At 35.1% G+C, this 25,375-nt stretch overlaps 3 protein-coding genes and 1 long non-coding RNA gene across 4 annotated transcripts; 2 read left to right on the top strand and 2 right to left on the bottom strand.

Annotated features, from left to right (window-relative positions):
* The first annotated feature begins 74 nt into the window (after window positions 1-74).
* mettl17 (methyltransferase like 17) lies at window positions 75-7,889 on the top strand. The gene is made up of 14 exons (XM_014973484.2): window positions 75-252; window positions 522-663; window positions 748-900; window positions 1,636-1,723; window positions 1,836-1,917; window positions 2,003-2,076; window positions 2,155-2,249; window positions 2,329-2,399; window positions 3,607-3,714; window positions 4,364-4,432; window positions 4,519-4,569; window positions 4,659-4,751; window positions 5,158-5,354; window positions 7,464-7,889. Exons 1-14 carry the CDS (start codon window positions 184-186, stop codon window positions 7,564-7,566), a joined length of 1,395 nt encoding a protein of 464 aa, XP_014828970.2. The 5' UTR covers window positions 75-183; the 3' UTR covers window positions 7,567-7,889.
* Window positions 7,890-8,054: 165 nt separating this feature from the next.
* Window positions 8,055-12,551, bottom strand: sdr39u1 (short chain dehydrogenase/reductase family 39U, member 1). Its single transcript, XM_014973485.2, has 6 exons — window positions 12,395-12,551; window positions 11,792-11,898; window positions 11,563-11,645; window positions 10,279-10,400; window positions 10,036-10,188; window positions 8,055-8,639 (listed from the first exon to the last, which is right to left on the bottom strand). The coding sequence occupies exons 1-6, from the start codon at window positions 12,408-12,410 to the stop codon at window positions 8,206-8,208; spliced, it is 915 nt and encodes a 304-aa protein (XP_014828971.2). The 5' UTR covers window positions 12,411-12,551; the 3' UTR covers window positions 8,055-8,205.
* A 1,127-nt stretch (window positions 12,552-13,678) lies between these two features.
* Window positions 13,679-15,172, top strand: LOC106907670 (uncharacterized). Its single transcript, XR_001415652.2, has 3 exons — window positions 13,679-13,814; window positions 14,807-14,834; window positions 15,026-15,172. It is a non-coding gene; the product is annotated as an uncharacterized LOC106907670 (long non-coding RNA).
* A 199-nt stretch (window positions 15,173-15,371) lies between these two features.
* Window positions 15,372-24,217, bottom strand: ltb4r2b (leukotriene B4 receptor 2b). Its single transcript, XM_014973490.2, has 5 exons — window positions 24,092-24,217; window positions 20,857-21,416; window positions 19,408-19,608; window positions 19,276-19,319; window positions 15,372-17,798 (listed from the first exon to the last, which is right to left on the bottom strand). Exons 2-5 carry the CDS (start codon window positions 21,397-21,399, stop codon window positions 17,555-17,557), a joined length of 1,032 nt encoding a protein of 343 aa, XP_014828976.2. The 5' UTR covers window positions 21,400-21,416; window positions 24,092-24,217; the 3' UTR covers window positions 15,372-17,554.
* Between the last annotated feature and the right edge of the window lie 1,158 nt (window positions 24,218-25,375).

The following is a 25,375-nucleotide window of genomic DNA, read 5'->3' as shown; positions in this document are numbered from 1 at the left end:
AGAGTGAGTCCTCTTCGTATTTGTTTCGGAGTGGGAACAAAACTTTTGGTCTAAGAGGTTCCTCTTTAGCAATTGATCGGACTTATTTTGTTGAGGCTCAGCTATCGTACGGTGTGCTTTACGAAAGCGTGGATCAAAGTTGTTCATTTAAATGTGTTAAAGTTTATTTCTGATATCGAGAACATGGCGTCACGGAGTTACGGAGCCTGTTTTCTTTGTCAACGAGCGGCGGTGGTGAACATAATGTTCAGGGTGGGTGTAATTAGTGGCTGTCATTGAACGCAGCATCTTTACAATGGAGGTCAGATGATATGATTCCTTAAACATTTGCCTCTTTCGAACAGTATTTACCTTATTTAATTCAATTTATTTAACCTTCTCACTAGTAATATTTGGAAACAGTTTAAAAATCTTTAATGCTATATTTAAATATCTAGAAATCTTTAAATGCAGTTAAGAAAACTTCATATTCCTGATTAAATATGTTTTAATACATAAGTTGATTGTTTTTTCCTTTCCAGAGTGTGAGTTCAGCCTCGCTTCCTCAGCCTAAGGTCGATTTCCTGAAAGGAGAACTTCACAGGAAGCATCCAGGTGTGACCAACCTGAAGACTGTCCGGCTACCCGAACAGCTCCAGCTGGCTGCACAGTCCATTATTCACAGTACGTCCACCAGCTGGAGAATGGTTATCCAGAAATTAGACTCACTGCGTTCCTCATTCATTAGCTTCATGTTTACACCTACAGGAGTTCGAGTGCCTCAGCTTGTAGAACGTTCTCAAAAGCTCACAAACTTCCTGTGGAGCCGGAAGAGAGCGGTCGAGGATTTGATGCTGAGGCAGAAAGCTGTGAGCATGGAGAAGGAACTGTGGGAAAAAGCCGTGCAGAACATCAGAGAAGGTGATGGACTGAAGGCAATTTGTGTTAATAATCCATACAGTTCCTTACATTTTAGGCGCTTATAAATTAGCACAAATGGGCTAATTTATAAGCCCTTTTGAAAAAAGGACAGTACATGATTGTTTATAAATAACCCCCCCCAAAATCGTTGTGCATCTGTATTGTCCTGGTTCATAAAGACAGTAATTTTTGATTCATTTTAAAACTACTGCCTTTGTGCAACAAAAACTTTATATTTCGGTTGTGCAAATGTTAAAACTGATCAATCATTTTACTTCAACTTCAAAATTACCCATAATTTTGTGTTGGATTATAACAACCAAAAAATCCCCACAAGACACATTTTCCTTTGTGTCAAAAGGCTTAAGGCTGCAGTATGTAACTTTTATAAAAATGCACGTAATTTGTGGGGGAAAATAAATTGCTCCTCTGCCTTCTCCCATTCTCCCAGGAGGCGGGTCTTAGCGATGTTAATCACAATGTGGTGTGGTGCTGCTCACCCTCCTCCCTCTTAAACGTCATTAGTAGCTCAATGAGGAGGTGGAAGAGATCCATTTTTTTCACAGATTATCTGTCTCACACAGTCACAACATGATGAGAGTTTTAACAAACATATTCCATATTCTTTATAAAAGTTACATACTGCAGCTTTAAGGGGTAGGAATTATTTTTCAAAGTGTGTCTGAAGGCTGAGACAGAACCAGGAGTAATTAATTAACTGTGATCTTTTTGCAGATGTCGATGAGCAACTCCTGGAGGATCGCATCAGGAAGAAGGTTTTGTCAGAGCTCAGAAGAACGACGCATCGCTGGACGCCCCTAAAGTAACCATGCATGCTGCTTGGTTTAAGCTTAGATTTGTTATTTATTAGAGCAGCCACATCTAACAGCTTCAATTTAAGGCATATAAATATCTCTGACCGCCTTGTGTTTCAGGTACGATGAAGACCTGAGCATAGTGTACATGGCGGCTCGGCTGGCTGGAGGCTATGCAGCAGTGAGGAGAGCTATAAATGAGGTAGGTGTGCAGAAGATCATGTCTCCTCTAGCTGTTTCTATCAGCCCTGAATTAATATTTTACATTTTTTGTTGATTTTATTCAGATAAAGAAGCGACATCCTTCATTTGCTCCTCAAACACTTCTGGATTTTGGTTCTGGCTTAGGAACCGTCGCCTGGTTGGTGTGCAAAGTGAAACTTTTATTTGTTTGGCTGAAACTTAAATAATGTGTTGAGTGTCTCTCTCCGTCCATCAGGGCGTCTCACTCATGTTGGGGCGACTCTTTGAAGGAGATTGTGTGTGTGGACAGCTCTGCAGCGATGAACGTTTTGGCCGAACAACTTCTCAAAGGTGCAGAAATGGATTTTAAAACAAACTGTGTCTTTTTTTAAAGTGAGAAATGTTAAATTTGTTTGCTTTTTTTGTGCAGGAGACGATGAAAGTGCTCAACCGCACATCAAACACGTTTATTTCAGACAGTTTCTTCCCGTCTCTCCTAAGGTCAGTTTTAGTCCAAGAAAAATATAAAACCAACCACTAACAGGTTTTTGTGCCGACCTTTTCATTGGCACCCCGAGTATGTGCAAAAATCTTTAAAATAAAAACATTTTTTATCGAAGTAACAATCTCACATTCAGCAATTCTTGAAAATTAAACATTAGTTGAATCCAGTGGCGTCCAATTGCTCAAACTTCTGCTTAATTCCTCATAATCAGTAATCATTACTTAAGAAATCTGTCCATCTTTTCTTGCTTATTTACATTTTCTGACAAAATGGAGGAATAGCGTTTTAGTTTTTGACATTTTTGAGTTCCTTCTCATAATGTACAAAGAATGTATCTGAGCTCACTTTGAAGGTCTAAAATTCAGTCAAAATGAGTAAATTAGAATATTTCTGATACTTTATTCTAGTAACTTAGTTTGTTAAATTAAACAGATTATATAGATTAATTACAGACTCACAGACTGATGTTTTCAAGCCTGTATTTCTGTTAATTATTATAATTTTCTGCTTCCAGACAAGAAAACAACATTTAAGATCAGAATAATACATCAGGACAATTAAAAAAACAACATTTTTAGAACAGAAATATGTGCTTAATTAAAAGAATACTTTCAATCTGACAAGCTCATCTGTAATTTACTGAATATGACTGTAGATAATTAGTAAACTTTTTTGTAACTTAACCTTACAAGACGAATAATCTGAAAGTAAAATAAATAATATTTTTGCTTGTTAACGTAATATAATCTTTTTTTATCTACATATTTTCAAGCATACTATTGCTGTGTGTTCAGTATGTTGACCTGCTATGCTGGAAGATAATAATATTAAATAAATATTTAATATAGTATATGCATAATAGCATTGAATGAACTCCCATATCCCTATACAGATGCATATTTATCTTTCTTTATACATATTTTATGTTTCAGCGGCTGAAGGTTTTTCTTAAATATTAATTTTGTATCAACTCAACCTTTATTTAACCTGGTGAGAATTAGTTTACAACCTCAATCTGGGACTGAGGCCTCAGTAAAAGCAAGATAATAAATGAAAATTATTTCAAACTGGAATAATTAAAAGCCTGAAACATATAAAAAAATGTACCAGCTTTAAAATACACCTAAAAAAATCTGTAGTTATTAAAGTAAATGTTGCAGGTTATTTTTAATGAAGCCCTGAAGGTCCAGGTTCTCTCTGCAGGTCCAGTTCGATTTGGTGGTGGCAGCTTTTACCCTGTCAGAGCTTCCCAACGCAAACGACCGGGCGGACGTCGTGACGACTCTCTGGAGGAAGACGAACTCCTACCTGGTCTGTTCAGTCTGGGATTTATCTACTGTTATATTTATATAATATACAAGGAAAAATCATGTTGATGCAAAATTTTAAGAGTTTCTTCTAATAAATTAGTAACTAAATAAACACAAGAATAAAGTACCACAGAACTAGATATTATGAACAATAATAAAGAAAAACTATAAAATTCTCAGAATAAATGAATCAACTAAGTGAAAAGAAATCAATTTAAAAGTAAAACAAAATATCATTGAAGATAACTATTAAATTTAAGTGGTAGCAATAATGAAGATCATAGTAATAATAATATAAATTATATATAAAAAAAACAAATGTATACATAAAAATAAATATATCATTTAAATAATTACCTAAATAAAATAAATATTTCTTGATTGTATAATAATTTAGTTATTATCTAAAAATAAAAAGTAAATAATTAAATATTTAGTAAATTTCTAATGTATATATAAATTAATTCTATAAATTTCAAGAGGAAAATAAATAATAAGGATTTAAGGTTTATTATTTGTTTTCATGAGAATAATATTATTAATATTATTATTTATTTAAATTCTGAATAAGTACTTTAATAAAAAATAATGGATATTACATTTGCTGATTAGATTAATGATTAACCAATAATTGTAATGTTTGTATTTAGGTGCTGGTGGAAAATGGAACCAAGGAGGGCCATCAGATGATGATGGAGGCCAGAGACGTTTTGTTAAAGGTACTCAAGTATTTCACCAAACATCTCACAGTCATTTTGATCAGTAATGTTTGCCCAGTGCAGTAATCCATATTATTGATCTCCAGAAACAGGAGAAAGTCGTTCATGACTCCAGACCTGCATCAGTGTTTGCACCGGTAGGGTTAAAATAAGTTTTAAAAGCCAGATTCCTCTGAGGCAGCAGCTTCAGGGTCTCCTTGTTGATAATCTTTGCTTCTGTTGTCAGTGCCCTCATGAAATGATGTGTCCCAAGCTGGCCAAGGAACCCGTCATGCCCTGCAACTTCCACCAGCGCTACCACCCTCTTCCTCTGCCGGGGGTAAAACTCATCATCTGTTAATCCACCAAGCAGGAAATCAGGAATAGCTGTTTAGTTTTGAGCTTAAAAATACATTTTGATGATCAAAGTAAATACTTTTATGTTGAGAGAGAAGGCCTGTCGCAATACATCAATTAATCAATTAATCGCATGATAAATTAAAATGAGCTCAATAATCTTGCATCCAAAAAAAATTACTACATTTAATTTTCACTAAAATAACACAAGAAGTTGTTTAATTTGTTTGTTGACGTATTAAAAATCATGTCTGGTCATAATCTGATCATCCAGACACAATCTTGTCATGATAGAAGAAAAAAAAAAAGAAACAATTGACAGGTGAGCGTTTCGTTCTCAAAGGTTCAATATTTTCCCAATAACTTTGTTTTGTATTTTTTTAATTCAGAGGCATGAGTGTCAGACAGAGAAGTTCAGCTACCTGATTCTGAGTCGAACCAAACCGGCAGAACCGACACCAGAAGGTCTGGACTGGGGCCGGCTGATCGCGCCGGTTCTGTGCAGAACGCGGCACGTCCACTGCCACATGTGCTGCTCCAACGGACGGCTGCAGCACATGGTGGTGACGGCACGGAAACACAGCCGGTAAGAAAGACCGCTGGGCTGTGTTTACGGCGTGAAAATTATTATCAGAAGTGTTGAAAACCTGAGCAGATCTCGTTTTTATATTGGTGAATATTCAGAATGTCAAAAAGGAAAGGAAACAAAAGACAAAAAGGAAACAAAAGACACATTAACTGGGGTAAAACGTCAACTATTTTATTCATTTTAATGTTATTTGATTTTATGGTAATGCTGTGTTTGTGTGTCATTAAAAAGTTTTCCAGAAAAAAATGTAAAATAAAAAGAGCATTAATTGAATTTAGTAAACGTAGGAACTAGATTTTAAAAGTTGCCATTTAGTTGAGTATTTTTTTACTGTTACAGATTAAAGGAGGATTTCCACAGTTACAATTAGATAATGATTATTAAATTTAATTATTTTAGAGACAGGGGATCATAATTAGGGCTGTTGTAAACAAATATTTTAGTAATCGAGTAATCTATCGATTATTCTTACGATTAATCGAGTAATCGGATAAAAAAAATTATAAAATGAAATATTGGTAAATCTGGCATAATACCAATGTTACTATCAGATATCAATATCAGTCCAATTTTCCATATTTGAGCATCCCTAACAGTTGCTTTTTTGTAGTTTAGAAAACTAACCTGTAACAATAATAGCTCACTTTCTAAGTTAACCAGAAGAAAAGTTATAGAAAAATCTGAAATTATATTGAATTTAATAACAAAGAGGCAGGCTCACAAATATGCTTATAAAAATGTCTACAATCCAGCTTTTAGTTTATGTATTCATCTTCAGTGAGTTTAATAGATTAATTAAACTCACCTTGCCACCTAACCTGTCACGCTTTGGGTTTGAAAATACGGGAAATGCCGCCTGGAGTGGGAGGAGAGGGCGAATGAACGAACGTAAGATGGATGGAGGGGAGGAAATAGACCAGCGGACTGACGAACCGTTAGACCGGGGGACGAACACGGGGGGAAGCAATACGGGATATTTACGACACCTTCACTGGTCACACTCAGAAACTCATCTACCAGCCATGTACGATGCGCTGCGCCACCCGTTTCTTCAGACCGGGATATGAAATTTAATGTGCGGTTCGTCGGTAAAGCTACATTTACACGGTAAGCATCAGCTACTCAGCCGCCCGCCCTGTTCAGGCTATCCGCTCACCTCAGCGCTCTTCCCGCCGTTCGCTTTCAACCAGCAGCCCCGGAGGAGAAATGCTGCTCCAGGCATTCCCCCAGTCATTTTAAGGATGCTTATTGGTTCCCCAAAAACGATAAAAAGTCAGGCATTATCATCAATCAATAAAATCCCCACGGGCCAATCTTGAAGATTGGACTTTATGCCGCTGAGACTTAGCTTTTGTCAACAACTCAGAGGCGGAAGTGAGAGCTCCGCGCAACGCAAATGAAGTCCCGGCCGGAACACGGTGCGCTAACTAATAAAACATAAATTAACGAAGCTTCGAGGCAGGTAAATTTTCCTCGAGGAATTTTAGTAATCGAGGTACTCGAACCATTCGAGGAATCGTTTCAGCCCTAATCATAATAAATCTTTAAAAAAATACGATGTAAAATATCAGATAAATTTAAAATCTTAAAATGAAACAGTTCAAACATTAGATTTGATAACAAGATTTCCTTTTTCTACATTTGTTTTATGAAGTTACTAACAACAATTATCTCTTAAATTGGATTTTTTTTCTATATTCAGATTTTACCTATATATTTCTTGCATAAAAAACTATTAGTACTGAAAACATTTTAATATTAGGTAATATTGAGCCTTCCTATGAGGTCCAATAATTAGTTTTTTATTATATTTATTAGTAACTTTTTATGGAGTGGAAAAGATCCTGGGAATAATCAGATGTAATGTAGTAAAAAACTGTCAAAAAATATTCTTAGATTTCATTTTAGGGCAAAAATCTCCATCTCATTTTTTTTTTTTTATTCTCAAAAGTTAAAATACGGCATCTATAAATTTCAGAAATGCTCCACAAATTTCAGGATTCATTTTTTTCCTTACTGGAGAAATTAACAACACTGTTTCAGATAGATCAGCTTGAAAAGTATTTGTTGTGCAGTTTTTATCTGAAATAAATTGTGTTTTGCCAGAGATGTGTACCGCTGCGCGCGGAACAGCGAATGGGGAGATCAGCTGCCGATTGTTGAGTACGTCAAAGAAGAGACGGAGGTCCACAGCGACTCGGAGAGCTGATTCAGATGAAAACCTGGACGTTTCCTAAGTTTAGAATTAGAATCTATTTTGCTCTCTCTGTGTTTTGTAGGTATACCTCTATTACACATTTACTTGTTTTTATTAGTTGCCATGGTCAATAAAGTTGTTGATTATTCTGTTTTTGAGTCTGATTTGCATCCAGTTAAAGTTTATCTTTCTAAAAATGTCCAAATAAAACTAACTTACTTGCAACCTTGTTGACTCATAACACTAGTAAAACATGGTAATGGCAGCATCATGGACTGGAGTAGGAACTAATTATTGGTGGAAATCTAAAAAATTAAAGATTTTTTTTCTGTTATTTATATGGCATTTCTTGTAATCTGTGCACAACCATCTCATCTAATTTTTCCAGTGAGATATCAAGATATAAAAGGAATTATAAATAAAATCCATTATTATTATTATTATTATTAATGATGTATGTGTCATGTAATTGTGGAGTTTTATTAATGAGAGTGAAAACATCTGGCGAGTTATTTTATTTAATGTGAAAAAAGTCCCATTTCTTAAAACGAAGCAGCTTACAACATTTTTACCAATATATAGAAGGCAGTAAATGATTTTTATTCATGTTTTTACAGAAAAGAAGATTAAATAAAGTTCAAATATCAGGTATTAACTCCCTACAATCTGTTTCAGAGCTAAGGTCAAATCTGGGTACTTGAACTGATATCCAGACTCCAGTGTTTTCAGGGGAATGACTTTCTGGCCCTGAGTGAGGATCACGGCCCTCTCTGAGCCCAACATGGCGCTCAAGACGAACTCAGGAACAGGCAAGATCGTGGGCCGCCTCAGGATCCGACCCAGCTCCTTGGTGAACTCGTGGTTGGTGGTGATCGCAGGTGCGACTCCGTTGTACACCTGCGGTGAGGGGTTCGGGGCTTCGGTGTTCGCTGGGGGCTCCAGAGAGCGAGCGATGATTCCTGCCAGATCCGAGACGTGGATCCAGGGGAACGGCTGACTTCCGGAGCCCAACGTGCCTCCGAGACCGAGCCAGAACGGCAGCAGCATCTGCTTCATGGCACCGCCGTCTCGACCCAACACTGCCCCTAGTGGACGGAAAGAGGAATGAGTGAAATAACGTCTGTCCCGTTAACGGCTACGTTAACACAGCAGGCGGACACGACGCAAATTTTTAGTTGTGCTTTCTTTTTAGAAGCTTCATTCGTCTTGTTATGATTTTCTGACAATCCTGTTGGCTCCCATTGCCGAATAAACTTAAAAGTAGATCCATAGACGTCGGCATCCGTTATTACTTCCGTAAACAGTGCGTTGCTGTGTGACGTTAGCGTTCTTCTTCTGCGCATGCGTGTCACAGTTGTAAATCGTTCACAGAAATTTCAATGCAGTCACATCCAACGAAATGCAAATCGGATTTCAGCAATAAATGATAACTAATCGGAATTGGGGATGATTTTCTTTTTGAATCTGATTTTAATAATTTCATAATTTATTTTCTCACTTTTTCCTTAAAATGAAATCACAAATGATAGAAAATATCTTTAAAAGCTGGCTTTTATTTCAGTCAATCCTCCTGTGCGTTGACCTGAATTCAAAGTTGAAATTAATAGAAAGTGTAAAACATGCTTATCACACAAAGCATGTGTGCACACATGCACACATGCTTTAGTTGCTAACTAAACAATGGAAACCCAAGGAGTGCATTGGTGGGAAAAAAAAGCCAGATTAAGTAAAATCCAAAAATTAAGTAATGTAAATTAAAATAATCAATAAAATCGATTATTGTAATTATCCAATAAGTAAAAGTATCCAGACAGCTAGAAAAGACATGCTGTCTTTTTTTTTTACTTGAAAACTAATACTAAAAAAAAACAAATACAACTTTTTGCTTAACATTATATATCGAAACAATATATATTATTGAGATATTTTAAATGTAATATTTTATTTTGCAGGAGTAATTCAACATTTTTACAAGTTATTTTTTCCCCATTCTTTTCTTTTTCTTTTTTTAGATATTTATAAGCTTTACCAAGCAATTGAGTAGAGGTTGTGTGAAATAAATTTTCTTTCTATGCCTTAGAATCACAAAGTTTATAATTGATTCTTTTCTGTTTAAAATTGTGTCCTATATTCTTGAAATAAAGACACAACTTGTTCCACAAAACTTGACTGAAGATTAAATTGTGGCACCAAGAAGGTGATTCACAAAGAGAAATTGCCTGAAAAGTATCTTAGACCCTGTGTTATCTTTATATTCTGGACAAAAAATCACCCAAAATAAAACTTTGAAAGACCTTTAGAAAAACTGGAGATTTGTGGATTAAGACCACAGACTACAAAAGTGTCTGGCTCTTTTGTAGTAACTAAAGAAACCAGAGATTATTTAAAACTTTTGCATATTTCTCTAAATGGGAATAGGCATGAATAAATCTCCCTCAGCTTCTCTACTGCCCCTCTAAACGTCCCGCTCTCTGAACGTACCGGCCCGAATGACAACTTGTTTGGTGGTTTTCGCTGCGTTCTCAGGAAGAAACGCTGCAGCCTCCCACTCTTTGACGAGTTGTGAGAGGAGGTCAAAGGGCGTCCACTCACTGTCTTCTGTGTACTCAGCTGTGAGACTGGGTTTGTAGCAAGCTGTGAGTCAACGAGGAAAACCAGACAAAATCAATCATGAATCTGATTCACATTTTGTGCCTTTTGCAGCTGCTGAGCGTAGATCCGTACCTACGCCTGAAACCAGAACCCAGGAGTGAGGAGGGCTGGAAGACGCAGCGATGGCTTCAGACAAAGCTTTAGTTGTGTCAATACGACTGGAGAATAAATCCTTTTTATAGCTTTCATTCCACCTGGAAGGACAAAAAATCAGGTTATAGATTTGACTTAAAGTATAACACGACTGAAGGATGTTACTAAATAAAGGAGTCAAAAGCAGGATACATTTTTAAATACCTAAAGATACCAGAAAAGGAAAGGTAGCAAATTTACACTAAACATGACAATTCAGTTGTTTTTACTACATGTTATTTTAAACAGTTTAAAAACTATTCCAACTACTTCTAACCCCTTATACACAAGGTTTAGTAAAGCCTCGTGTGAGCAGATAATATAAGCTCTAAAACATGTGGTTTTTCACATGATGCAAATAAATAAAAACAGGTTCATGTTAAAGTTTTGAGCAGGTTACTATGAAGCACAAATCTTGAGGTAGAGCAGTCCAAAAAGTGATTAAAATCAGGCTTTGTTGTTAAGTAAGCAGTACTTACATGCTGTTCATGTCTAAATTAAAATTTCCCGGCTTTGTTTTCCAAAATTCACAGTTCTTCTAATTATTTTCAAATAAATATAAATAGTCTTTATTAATATTGGTAGAAATATGGATGGGGTCTAAAAAAGCCTATCTGTCACTGTGACAAAAAATATTTATTTCTTCACAGTTGAGTAGTAAATAATTACATCTACTCAACAGTAGTAGTAAATACCTTTATAACTACTTAATTGAGTCATTGTATTGTGAAGTATTTATACTCTTACTTGAGTATAATTTCTGGATTTTCTACCTACTGAATGAAAAACAAACATGTTTCACCAGACACAGAGACACCTGCAGGTTTTGTTAAAGTTTACAAGTTTTATATTGAAAGAAACTGATTTGGAAACATTTTCTTTTGCCTGATTTTGTTATTTTTTGATAATTTGATCAGTTACTCAGTACTTGAGTAGACTTTGTACCAAATACTTTTCTACTCATACTTGACTAATTTCTTGGATAGCTACTTTTTACCTGTACTTGAGTAAAAATATGTTAAAGTAGTGCTACTCTAACTTGAGCATGATTTTTAGGTACGCTGCCCACCTTTGTCTATCTTATACTTAAGATTTGGTGGCTACATTGTGATTATTACATACAGATAAATGAGTTGCAATTGTTTTTCCATCATTGTGATGAAAATAGGCTTCAGAACCAAGTCAGATTACAGTATAAAAACCTGTTTTTGGGGGGTTTCTCACCATCGAAGGGGGTTAAGAACATTCTCTCCTGCCAAGTTGACGGCACCATCACAAGGCGGCAGTCCGCGAGACTCCAGTTCTTTCTGCACAACAATTCAAGAAATTACAGGCATATTTGGATTTATAGAGAAGCACAGTAATCATTTATCTTGTAGAGAAGGAAAATCCCTGTTCACTGTTATCAATCAAGAGAAGGTAATGATTGAGGAGCTGAACCTCCTGGTCATACCCAAGTTATCCTTCCTGGACCAGGCTGACGGGATATCAATGTGACCTCGTGACCTTTGTCTCTGAGCAGGCGTGTCAGCTCACGACCCACAAAGCCAGAGCCCCCTCCTGAGAGACAGACACATATCACACATGCAAACAGACTGTAAGCATGATAGAAAATAGTAAATTATCTTGCAATATATTAACTTTAAGGAAATACCATAAAGTCCTCACTAAAATGGTGATAGGCTGCATGATACACTAATTAATTATTTCATGCTTCAAAGCATACAGTTGTGCTGACACCGTATTCAACCCCACTAAAAGGATCGAGCAGCTGTAAATAGTGCGCATGCGCATTTTACATGCTTACAAAACAAAACACATGCGTGGATTTTGCTTAAATAACAAAGAAATTCAAAATATAGCGATCTCGTTTTATCTTTCAACTGACGGCAGGATTTTAGACGCACCTGGATTATCTGTTGCATGAAATATGAATTCAATCCAGGTTCTGTCAGCAGCTCTAACCTTAGCTTAGCAGTCTTACAAGCTAACTTGAAGCATTTTGACCTTTCTGAGAATTTAAAATTAAACAGATAACTGTAATAGCTTTTCTTACCGATTAAGACTCTCATGGCCAAGGGTTTCCACCCAGCGCTGACTTTAAATCCCTCAACTTCGCCGCTAGTAACCAGTTTCTCCTCTGTCTGTCACTCTTAAGTTCTCACTACGCTTTTTTCTCCTACTTTTGGACCAGTGGGCGTTCCGTACTACAATATGGCAAATTACATTTTGTAGTTTTTTCCCTTCTTTTATTCGCTGGAAACATCTGCCACCTACTGGTTTTGTGCGATAATTTCATGCAGTAGAAGGACTATTACTGAATATAAAAACTCAATAGATTAATTTATCATATTTTTCATGCTTTGAAAACTTTTTAATACGTTTCTTCCACTTCAAACTATGTTGTATTTTGAGGTGTTTTATTACATTCAGTTTGTGCATTATGGGTATGCATGTATTTGGATTATTTATGTGTTGGGAGTTTACCACGTTATTAAAATGGAAAAACGTGTTCATATTTATGACAATACTTTTATATATAATTGCTAATTTGGGATAATTTTGATTTAAAAAGACTTAGGTAGGTTTTACTTCCTTTTCTCCTATTTCAGATTTGATGTTATGTTGTTTTGATGAACATTTTTAGTTATTTTCTTGTAAGTAATATTGCTTGTGTATCAGTTTAATAATTCAAATATATTCTATCTCATACAGATAAACAACAAAACTAAAATACTTTATAATACAATAAAGATGATCGTTGTAATAGAAAAAAAGTCAAATGTTCATAATTCAAATTATTGAACTGACCTATCTAATCCGAAGGAGTCAATTCATAATAGAGTTGCTAAGACAATAAAGCAGGTTTATTTTTATGGACATTATTTTTGTATGCAATGAACGTTTAAATATGATGTGCAGTGAACAAATTTAATTGTACCCATATTTTGTAAATGTTTTTATTACATCTTGCAGCTTAATAATTATTTCCAAGATGAATATATAATGTTTACTTAATGAAAAAGTTGAGACATTTTGTAGTATTTGGCTGGGTATATAGGATAAAAACAAATATATAAAAAAATATACGTTTCCCCAGGATTTATTTTTCTATTTTCAGCCTGTAAAAATAAAACAAGACCATCTTGTAAAACAAACTCATATCAAGTTAATTCACTATAATGAGATTGTAATGTTGTTGGTCTAATTTGGAATTATTTGTAAATTTGGGACCGGAGAAGCTTTGATTTCAACAGTAACGTGTAAACATAATTAGAGAAATGAAGTAGTGACATGAAATTTTATGTTGCCGTAAACCGGAAGTTGCCCGTGTGTGACGCCAAGCACGTGGTTTGATAAAGAGATAAATTGAGGCGCAGCCTCATTAACATTCTCTCTTCCTTGTCGCGGTGCAAGAGGAAGGAGTGGCGGCTACAAAGAACTAAAACATCAGCAGTTTTAAAGCCTAAAATGCGGTAAGTGTCGTATTTTTCGTGTCCGGTTTGTTTTCTTCTTTGGTGATGCATTTGATGCTGAGCAGGTGGATGATCGTTGCGGTTTAGGATCATCTTTAGCTCTTTGTTGCAGCGTTAGCGCCAAACCGACCTCATGGTTTGATTTCACAGGAGATACTCGACAAGAAAAGCGTTCAAATAAAAGCTCAGAGGCATTTGATGATTTCTGTAAAACTGCTAAATTCATAATGGGGTCAGGCAATTTGTGCTGCACATGATTTATTTGACTTTAGCTGAAATCCTCATTTAAGTTATTTTATTTTAAGTTATTTTACAAAACTGGTATTTTATTATTTAGATTCATTGCCTACACCATTATCAGTTGTTTATGAAAATCCTGAATTCATTTTTTCTAAAAAATAAGAACATCAGACCTATTCAAAAGATTTTCATTATATACATTTTCATAACATTTCTAAACTGACTTGTTCACCTGAGTCATAAGGTGATAGGTAAAATGAGAAGTTGCTAAATTGACTGGTAAGGTTGCTGTATTTCTACCATGTTGATGAAAGTTTAGTGGAAGGAAAACTTGTGGTGTATTAAAAAAATGTGCATGAGCCACAACCACAATCTGTGTCAGATGTGTTCTGCATATCTGTTGGAAATTGAGCTCTCAACCTAGGAGATGTTTACCTTTTCAGAAAAACATTTTTTATATAATTAGAAAAAAATAAGCTTATTAAGATGCACCTCTAGTTTTGCCTCTTTTAGTGGCTGTACTGTGAGCTATTTGGTTAAAATCCTGAAAGTTGCCTTTTTATGTCCTTGGTGTGTCATACTGAACTTTTGGAGTCAAACCTTGCATGATGAGTTGCATGTGAGTCCGTGTTTCACCTGAAACTGATGATTTTACTTTCACTGCACTGATGGGTTTGACTTTACTGATGCTCTCCAGGTTTAGGCCACCACAACTGAGATTAAACTTTAATTTCCCTTTCTCTCCTTTTTAGGAAGGATGCGTTATGAAAACCGTTTGAGGTAAGAACCGTCTGGTTTTAAATGTAGCATCAAATGCTAGCTAGCATCCAGTTTTGGTTAACAGTCCTGTACATTTCTACTCTGATTTTGGTTTGTGATCTAATAAAAGATGGATGCAGAAGTTAGATTTTTATCTTTATAACGTTGAGTTGAACGAACTGATCTTTAACCGTTTTCCTTTTCCTCCACAGGTGGGATGTCAGGAGTCTACTTGTTGACCCAACGCCTCAATCTGAGAAATTTATACTGATTTGAAATGTTGCATATCCTGGACATGTAAAAAAGTCTGTTTTAATTTAAAGCCTAAACGACAATAAACTACTCTGCAAAAAAGTAAAGCCTCAAAGATCTTTTGTGTAAATGTTTTGTTTTCCAAGGTTTGCAGTTTTTTTAGATGATTTCCTATTGGATTACAGCTTCAGATGTTTGAGTGTAGATTGTTTCAGTCTAAAGTTTTAAGTCTCACTTGATCATGATCTCCTTTATAAATGTCCTCAGCATCTTTTCACTCCATTTGCAGGAGGCTTTGTACAAAAATTATCTTTCTTGACTTGAAAGCATATTTTATTCATACACTTAAAAAAAACAGGAAACAAACAAAAAATAAACTTTATATTGGGAAAGAAATGCATGAAAAATGTACAGTACAATTTGAGATGCAAACTCAAGAACAAAGCAATTCACCTGCCAATGTTTTCCAAACTGGATGTTGGATTATACTTTTAGCGTAAGAAAAATTCTGACAAAGAGGAGCATATGAACAAACATAAGAATACAATGGATGTTTAGCCAGCAGAAAAAAATAAACATTGAATATTTTTTTATGTTTACAACAAAACGCATAAGCTGGGACAGATTACTAGTGCAGATTAATACTTGTCTCTGTTTCCTCAAAGAAAAAACAAAGGTTGTTTCAGCACCTAGAGACATACTTGTTTCCTCAGAATCTTCTGAAGTTAGATTCCCATCTTGTAAATACCAGGATGCTCCAAATACTCCATAGCAGTTCATCTATTGATTGATGGTTAGGTTGTTTCTTACACCCTTAAATATCTGAAGCATGAATATTAAATGTTCAATAATGGTTACATCCAGCAACATTAGACATTGTGAATTTCTCTCTGGGATTAATAAAGTATATATCCATTCATTCGCTACTTTTTTGCTAGCTAGTTTTAGCCGGAACACTCTGGTTTAAATCTAACTGAACATATTCAGTTAATGTTCTATTCATTCAACATTTGTTGTGTCCAGTAAGTTTATATAGGTAGTTTTGTGAGTAAATATATTAAATCTAATAGTTTAAGTGTAGAATTGAAGTTCGTTTCCAGCTTTAGCTTATTTAGCCGCAGCGCTAATGCTAGGTAGCTGAGCGTCTTAACGCCACATATGGTTGTCAGGGAAACTGTTTCCATTATGTCAGTAACTTTTTATGCCTTTACTCCTGGGAGTCCCAAGACATGACATCATTGAGATCATGTTTTCTTTTAAGATGCAATTTGTCATTGTAGTATTTTTAAATAAATAATTTTAAATAAACTTGTAAAAGCATATATGCGAGGTTGTACAGAACAAATTTATACAAAACAAGACTCTTAAACAGTTTAAAGTGTAATCACAAACCAGCTTGTAAGTTTTATTTTTTTACACACTGGTCAAACCAGTTTAGTTAAACTATCTTATTTTGTTAGAGCATTAAGTTTTGTGAACACACTGCAAAAATTTGCTATGGAGTTAAATTAATTGTTGGAATTAGATTAATTTAGTTGAATTTATTTTTCTCTTTTTTAAAGCTTTATGAAAGCACATTTTAAAAATGTGTTGATTTGTATTTTAGCTAATAAATATTATTTCTGCTAAGAAACATTGGTTAAAATTCACAGTTAAAAAGTATGCAGACTGTTGCATTTTTAAAATTTTAGTTTATCAGTGTAAACCTTTTTAAAATAGAACAATAGACAAGTCTTATCAAGCTCCTCTCCTGTGAAACTGTGGCATTCAGTTTTTGTCCTTGAGACATAAATGGGAATAATCATTTATTCCGACTTTTGTTGAATAATATTGTTTTTACTAACATCCTTAGTTGTTTCAGTGCTTCCATGTTAAGGATGATTGCAGCTAATATGAGATTCAATGCAATCTGAGACCTTTTTTTTACTACATAAATTTTTCCACCAACTTTTATTAGATTGTTTTGGAGCTAAACATCAGTTTGGTTAAACAGGACGTTTTCGAAGGAATATTCTGACTATGGTTGAAATTAATGTGACCATAAAACTGTCCCTGTTTTCATGTAAAGTGCTTTCAGCTGTCAGTTGTTGTGGCTTTACATAAATTAACAAAATATTGTTAAAGAGGGAAGCAGTTTTTGGTTTATGTGCTGCTTAGCTCTGGAGCTAACTCCCTGAATATCTGAGATGTGCAAAAACAATCAGGACTGAAAACATCTTGCAGTTTTAAACTACTAATACATGAATTATCATTAAATAGAATAATTTTGTCAATTTTTCTCACACTATGTTGGTAATCCAAGCAAGCATTATAAAACTTTTATATAAGATGTATCAACTTTATAATTGAAATTAAAGTTTATCATCGGAGAGTTTATCCTGTAATCATTTATGATGGTTTAAAAAAGTAAAAGTTCTGTTGTGAAACTTGGTTTTTCCCACAAGTAGCTTTGCACATTTTACAATTCGTGGTCCATTTAATGCTCTAATTTAGCCCATTGTTGCAGTGGCGGAGTTGTTTAAGATATTGTTCATTTCTCCTGCACTCTCTTTCTGTTTACTGGCTGTTTGTTCCGATGACGCCGTCCCGTCGAAGAGCTTAGCCATGAAGGCTAAGCCGTTTTTCTTGATGTAGGACTTTCCAGCGAAGGTGTAAAGGATGGGATTGGCACAGCTGCTGAGAAAAGCCAAAGCCGAGGTCACAGCTCGGCAGGACTCCTGAATCAAGTCCAATCTGTGGGTAAAAAAGATGGAAAAAATCTGTTAACTGCAGCAAAGAGCAACAGTTAGGATCCTGTAGAAACAAAACCTCCCACTCTGACATTGATGTAGATGTTTACATAAATACTCCACCCAAAATAAGAGACAGAATAAATATGCAAGATAAATTGTGCAAAGACAATTTCCAATTAAAACTTAGAAACCAACAAATGAAAGGTAAAAAAAAAATCCATCAAATTGAACAAATAACAGCTCCTATATACATTTAAAAAATCCTTAAGTAATTTAAATGATGTCGCTTTGCTCAGATGTTAATAAGTACAAGCCAAAATATTGATGTTTTTGAAAAGTTGAAGCATATATTTGACAAACTATAGAAATGTATGCACAAAAATTCAGCTTTTCCAAGGATTAATAAGACATGCAAAATTCCTGCTGCTGTTAAATTTGGGTATTTTGCTTTTGATCACAATATTTTTGGTAAACTACCATTACTGTTTACATAGGTCTGTCTATAGATGAGTTAGTTTACATGTTGGATCCTTTTCCTCTCTATAGATCCAAAAGTGCTTCAGGGTTCTATATTAGGCCCCATTCTCTCTATAATCTCTGTAATATTTCATTAAATGTCACATTTAATTTATGTGCTAATGACACATTTATCTGGTCAAATGACATAGCACAACTTAAGTTGGTGTTAAATGCAGGCAAAAATACATTTATGATAAATTGTTGTCATTGAAGCATTCATGATTATGCCATGAAAAACCTAAAACCCTGCATTTGTTATTGTATCTTTATTTTAAAAACTAAGTTGGTTTTTTATCATTTTTAGTCAAAGTTATTAAGAGCCACTGTTGGAAATCCAAAAAGCCACTTGGATTTCCAAGCGTGGCTCTTGGAGCTGAAAATTGATCTGGCCCAGTTTTCTTTTACATCCTGTGCATGGCTAGACATATACGAGTTGCTTGCAAACATTTCTGTGCACATGGAAAAAACAAAGGAAAACCTTTCCCTCCCTTTCCAAACTCATCACTACAAAAGTTGTAACTTTGAGCACAGATTTGTAATCTGTCTCCTGGGCTGCAGTGCCAAACACATTTACAACAAAGGTAATTTTGTAAGAGAATTGGGAAAGAATTTAGAGTGTAGATGAAAATTATCCATAATTATGCAATAGTGTATGTTTATAATGCAACTGATAACACTGAATCGATGTCAGACCAATCTGTAACCTAATTACTCCAGCCTGAAATTGCCTGGTTACGCCTTAAAAAGGAAATACCACCGATAACAACCAAAACAAAAAAACACCAGAAAAAGTGATAAAACATTAAAGATTGAAGTTAAAAACATGATGCCTTAACAGAATACATAGTAAATATGGTTACCATACAGAAATGTGAACATAATGAACAATTTTACCCTTAATATTCAGCAATACATCTTTATAGAATAGTAAAAGTATAAAGCAATTTCATTTTACTCACTTTTTTCTAGTTTCTGACTCCTCCTTATACCACTCAGCTGCAACCTGGGAGTCACAAAAAGCTTTAATGAAGACAAGAACCCAGGAGCAGAGAAAGGAAATGTTTGATTATAGGTTAAAAAAATTTACTCACCTGCACCATGTTTATTACATGGTATGGAAACCAAAATATGCCAAATGTTATAACAATAGCGAGGATGAGTTTTTCGCTGCGAATCCTTCGCTGGAACTGGGTCTGCCTCAGGCGTCTCAGGGTGAGGACGTAGCAGGTTATGATGACTGCATACGGGAGGATGAATCCTGAAACTGTCTCTAAAGAATACTGAAACCGGACCTGACCAGAGAAGCAAGGAAAAGAAGTTAAAATTATAACAGAAAGAAACTGAAAAACATATTTTACATGGGGAAAATTGAGACTGTTGAACCTTTCTAGTTCATGGTTTTATAATTTCTGTGAAAATAGTTTATGTTCCTTTACTTGTACAAACCTCTATGATTTGCTCTTTTCTGTTATGTTTATTCAAAAAATTGTGACATTCAAATTCCCAAGGTCCATTCTTTGTTGGGCAACTTTTAGTTTATACTAATTTTGCTATTTTCTTCTAGCTACTCACTTTTTACGCGTTATTTATACTTTTCAGTTGGGCTAAACAATATGGCTGAAAAATCACAATATAAGATCACATTATAAGAGTTTGATATCAGTCGATACTGATAATTATTGATTTGTTTTTTGTTTTGAATATCTGAAAAACTACCAAGTGCTGACTGCTCAAGTCACTGAACAGGTTGCTAGGTAACCAAAGAGTGAGTGAGTTGCTAGGTAACCAAAGAGTGAGTGAGTTGCTAGGTAACCAAAGAGTGAGTTGATTCCACAAAGAGGTTGAGTAGCCTACTTCTCCCAGAATCCTGTGCGGTTCGAAATTATCGAACATTTTAGTACAATAAAAAAGTATTTGGTAAAATGTCTGCTCAAGTACAGAGTAACTGATCAAATTATCAATCATTTAACATTTAATAATTCCATAAACAGATGGACCAAAATATAAGGATAAGAGGAAATTTTGGTATTTTAAGGATAAAAATTACAATAATTCATATAAGTAGCAAAAAACAACAAAATCAGGGAAAAATAAATGCTTTCCAAATCAGTTTTTTTCAATAAAAACATATGAAACTTTAACAAAAGCTGCAGGTGTGTGTCTGTGTCTGGTGAAATTTGCTATTCATTCAGTGGGTAGAAAGTCCAGACATTTTACTCAAGTAAGAGTGGAAACACTTCAAAATAAAATTACTGAAGTAAAAGTAATAAGTACAGCGTAGCAAAAATACCCCTAAAAGTAATTTTTTTTTTCAAAAGTTACTCAGGTAAATATAATTGAGTAAATGTAACTAGTTACTACCCAACTCTGAATAAAGGTAAACGGTTGACATCAGCGTGTTTTTATTTATTTTGTTTACTAATTTGTATCTTCTGTTTTCCCGGCTACCATGACGAAATAATCGAATGCTTCACTAATTTTGTATCGGTAGAAAGAACAATTCAAACAGGGTTTTCACTTTGTGAGAAGAGTGGACTTACATGAGTGGGCCAGGTGTGATTGGGTGAACACACAATCCGTGAATTATTCTCACTAACATCCGGCTCAATTTCCAGTTCTCGAAACACCAGTGAGGGGATGGAAATCACCATGACCAGCACCCACATGCCCATGATCACCCTCGTCACAACCTTTCTGCTTATCAGGTACAGTTTCTGTGGAAACAGCACCGCCACCATCCTGTGTATGCTCATCAGCGTGATCAGGAAGATGGAGGCGTACATGTTGGCGTTGCACAAGTAGAAGAGGCCTTTGCACATAACGGCTCCAAAGATCCACGTCTGCTTGGCCAGGTAGATGATGAAGAAGATGGTGAGGGCCATGATGAAGCCGTCCGCACAGGCCAGGTTGAGGATGAGGATGGTGGTGACGGAGCGCTTCCTGGTGCGCGCCAGGATGCTCCAGACGATGAAGAGGTTGCCGGGGACGCCCAGGAGGAAAACCAGGGTGAGGATGAGGGTGCCGATGGCTGTGGCGTAGTCGTTGCTCACGGGACTGTCTTCCTCATTTGTGGAAGCTGTCATTCTAAAATGATTTGATCCTAAAAACAAGAGAAATAGTTAGAAATTGTACATTTCATCACCAGTTTGTTTCTAAAAATAATCAGAAATCGTTCTGGACCTGAAAGCCAGAAGAATCAGACATTCGTTTTATACCTATTTAATTTATATTTTAATTTAATTTGTCTCAAAATTGTTGACTAAAAAGTTAACAACAAAACACTTGTCTTTTCCAGCAGTCATTGTACAGCACATACAGCGGTTGCTAAGAAACTGAGCAGTGCTCATTGATTGTGACTCAACAGTCAGGAGGTTTTTGAAATGGCTCATTTTCCAAACACCAAAAACTTTTAAGTTATTGGGGGGGAAAAACAGCTTGACTGGGTTTTTTTTTAAGAAGTTGCGCTGTTTTTAGAAGCAGTTGAGACCCAAATTGAAGTATAAAAAAGTGGAAAAAGGTGAATTTTGCAAAATGGGACCTGTTTAAGAGAATAACCACTCCTAACAGTGTTTGAATACGGATTTGGTGGAATCTGACTGAGGGGGTCAAGTTTGACTGGCTGAGTTTTAAAGCAAACAAGAATCATTTTTGATTGGCTCTGCTATAAACTTCTAATTAAAGAAGATTGGTTCATGTGATTATAAACATAAGCATGTTTCAAGCATATACAATAAAGAAAGGTTTTTTTTTAATCGTCAGACATGACACAAATTAAGTAATTTGGTTGCAGTGAATGTAGAAGACGAGGCATCAAGCATAAGAACAGTGTACCAGCTGTCAAGTAAGGTGGTGGCAGAATTATGCTGGGTGGCTTTTCTTTTTTGTTGTTGCCAGAGGTCTGCACAAAGCTGGTGGAAAAACAAAGGTGGAGGTCTACGTTCATAATAGCTAAAGCTTGGATGCATTAGGGTTATTCAACAGGACAATTATGACAATCACACATCATAATGGTTTTAGAGTAGAATAAGCAGGCAAATATGAAGCCTCTGTAATGGCCTCCCCAAAGCCATAAACCTCCTAACCCTTTTGAACAATTATTGACTAAAAGCCACATCCGTGCCAGGAAACCATATATTTTAAAACAAATGACATCTGAAGAGAAAAGTGATCAAATATCCACCCAGACAGAAGCTCACTAATGGTGTAGTTTTCTCCACAACTTGCTAAGTGACATTTATTTAAATATTAAGAGATTTAAACCAATAAACCACCCCGATTATAACAACTTCTGTCCAAGGAAGACACAAGCTTTTCATAATCATCAAATCAGTTATGAATTTCATTATCCACTATAAAACTCAACGTATTCGCCTTATTATTATTAATTTTGCACCTTTAGACACTTTCTGCAATAATTTTTCTTAAGGTTTGCTTTGTAAACTTGTATGAAATGTATAAACGGATCTTAAAAGAGGAAGCAGATAAAGAAAAAAGGAAACAAGATGCTTTTCAACCACTTTAAATCATAAACGATGGGGAAGATTTGTTTATCGAACCACAGGATGTCTGCCAACCTGATGTAATCTCTGAAATATCTCCAGCAGGCTAAAGCATGCAAGAAAACTGGCAGCAGTGCGTCAGAGGAGAGGACTGTTTCAACACAACTTTTTATTAATCTTTTAATGATCTCCAAAAATCTTTTTCTTATTATCATTTTGCTTGTTAGCTTTGTAGGTCAGAGATTAGTTGACCCTTGGACTGACCACAGCATGCCAATAAAAGTGAAGGATGTGGAAAGATGAAGTTTGTATTTGCTTACTAAGTACTTATTTCCTGTGCCCAGTATCCAAAGAAGACCATTTATGTATTTTCCTCTTATGGCTTCATTAAAATACCCAAGTACCCAATGTATTAGGATTAAATCTCCACATGAATCTCGCATGAGGTAATAATAAAATATGGAGTTTTATAATTGTTTAGATTACAGATTGAAATAATCTGACCCTCAGGAGTATATGAACATGTAACAGGTGGAAAAGCTGGTCATTTGAGTAATTTAATTATCATTCTTTGAATTAACCTGTGTGTAAATTCTACTTTATAATACAGTTAGGCTAAAAAATGTCATAATCAATGGCAGATTTAGATTTAAAATGACTTTTCAATTAACCAAGAAGTTTGTTTCTGACATAAAAAGAGACAAACTTATATCAATGATGGAAAAAAATAATTTTAATGTATCAACTTAGAATAAATGCATGTCTTTTTGATAGTTAATTGGAAACATATTTATATTTTTACAACTATAAAACCCTGGTTTCGGTTGCTGAGTAGGTTTTTCATGTTTCCTCTGGTGTTTTAAATTCTTCATCAAATCACTTTTAATCTACATTCAGTCAGAGAATATAGATTAAAATGTAAAAAAAAAAATTCAATGTTATTTAACTTTAAGAACTCATTAAATGCAGAGACACATTTTTATTCACATTTTAGCAGTTTAACTGCCAGTTTTATTGATACTGGACAACAACTGGCTGGTTTATAGTCTTGACTGATACTTAAAACCTAAATCTGCCAAGAGTTTGAATAATTCTGTTTTCTTTTTCCTGTAAAGCATGCCTGACAACCCATGTTTGCTTGTAAATATTTACAGAGGATCGGAGCAGTCCAAAAGTATTAACATACTTTCCCACAGATTTGTAGTGTGGACAAATTCAGAGGAGAAACATGGCAGTAGAAACGGGTAAAAGTAAAGGAAAAGTCAGAATTACTAACCTCTAATTGAGGAGTCTTGTTGGACGGAAATATCCGGCTGTTGTCCCGCTTTGAGTCTCTGTTAGTTCATTAAAGAGGAGATTATGTCCTTCCCTACAGGCTGTAACATGCTGCGGTTTTACAGACAGAGAGGTGTGTCCTTCACTTACACTCAGACTCCCCCTCTTCTTTTCACTTTCATATCCCCATTTATGATAATTAACTCAAGTATTCTGATAAAATCAAGTACTTTTTTTATTATAAACAAACGTGCATATTTGTGGAAACTTGCCCAAATGTTGGGAGACTAAGTGTATGTTTGTGTTGTCTTGAAAGGATACTTTTACTCGGTTGCTGTGTTGTGACATGAAATGAGGAGAGATTGCAAAACCTCAGTGCCTCATTGATGCAGAGCATGCAGAGGCAAACACAGCCACAGAGAGGCTCACGCAAATAAAACTTAGTACCTCGAGTCGCAACAAGTCTGACTGAAACAGGAATGCTCTTTTCCACGAAAGGGTGGTGAATTAGCACTTATGCAGAGGAAACAGGGAGTCTTTTCGCCTTAGTTTTGTACTGGAACTGCTTGTTTCTTTATCTTTGACTTCAGATTTGACATTCATGTTACACACACCAAGGTCATGTGATAAAGTAAAACTTTATAGATATATTTACTCAATCACATTTACTTGAGTAAGTTTTTTGACAAAAATAAATTCCTTAAGGAGTATTTTTACTAGGCTGTACTTTTTACTATGACTTGACTAATTTTATTAGGAAGTATTCCTACTCTTACTTGAGAGAAATTTCTGGATTTTCTACCCATTGAATGAAAAAACATGCTTTAACCAAAACTTTTTACCAGACACACACACACCAGTTATGAAACTGCAAAGTTTCATAAGTTTGTTATTGACAGAAACTAATTTGGAAAATGTTTCTGTCTGATTTTGTTATTTTTTGTGACATTTTATGAATTATTCTTATTTTTGTCTTTAAAACACCAAAATTCCCACTTAGCTTTATAATTTGATCCATTTGATTATTATAAAATACATTTTTACCAAGTACTTTTTTGCTCACCAGAGTCAATTATCCACTTTTACTTGAATAAAAATATGTTAAAGTAGTGTTGCTATTATTTGAGTACAATTTTTGGCTGCTCTGCCCACCTCTTCATGTAGTACATGCCAAGTTTATCTGATTATTACCAGCATAAACACCTGAATGAAGGCTGGCATATTTCACTGGTGAACTAAACAAGATTTAATCTCTCTGCTCTCAAAACTTGTGCTCTCTTTCAAA

This window comes from Poecilia mexicana, unplaced genomic scaffold, assembly GCF_051168715.1.
Source record: "Poecilia mexicana isolate PSO_F unplaced genomic scaffold, ASM5116871v1 scaffold_17, whole genome shotgun sequence".
In the NCBI taxonomy this organism is placed as follows: domain Eukaryota; kingdom Metazoa; phylum Chordata; class Actinopteri; order Cyprinodontiformes; family Poeciliidae; genus Poecilia; species Poecilia mexicana.
Note: the sequence above shows the minus strand (reverse complement) of the source record. Positions and strands in the feature narration are given on the sequence as shown.

What these genes read in the sequence shown, in the direction of transcription:
- ltb4r2b (XM_014973490.2), bottom strand. Translation starts at nt 21,399, where the DNA reads ATGACAGCTTCCACAAATGAGGAAGACAGTCCCGTGAGCAACGACTAC. An exon ending in ATCACACCTGGCCCACTCAT is followed by an intron (nt 19,609 to 20,856) that starts GTAAGTCCACTC and finishes TTCTCTGGTCAG; the next exon opens with GTCCGGTTTCAGTATTCTTT. An exon ending in GAGTCAGAAACTAGAAAAAA is followed by an intron (nt 17,799 to 19,275) that starts GTGAGTAAAATG and finishes TTTTACCCACAG; the next exon opens with ATTGGACTTGATTCAGGAGT.
- mettl17 (XM_014973484.2), top strand. Translation starts at nt 184, where the DNA reads ATGGCGTCACGGAGTTACGGAGCCTGTTTTCTTTGTCAACGAGCGGCG. An exon ending in TGAGGAGAGCTATAAATGAG is followed by an intron (nt 1,918 to 2,002) that starts GTAGGTGTGCAG and finishes GATTTTATTCAG; the next exon opens with ATAAAGAAGCGACATCCTTC. An exon ending in TTCTTCCCGTCTCTCCTAAG is followed by an intron (nt 2,400 to 3,606) that starts GTCAGTTTTAGT and finishes TTCTCTCTGCAG; the next exon opens with GTCCAGTTCGATTTGGTGGT.
- sdr39u1 (XM_014973485.2), bottom strand. An exon ending in GTTCTTAACCCCCTTCGATG is followed by an intron (nt 10,401 to 11,562) that starts GTGAGAAACCCC and finishes TTGTCCTTCCAG; the next exon opens with GTGGAATGAAAGCTATAAAA. An exon ending in ACAAGTTGTCATTCGGGCCG is followed by an intron (nt 8,640 to 10,035) that starts GTACGTTCAGAG and finishes TCCGTCCACTAG; the next exon opens with GGGCAGTGTTGGGTCGAGAC.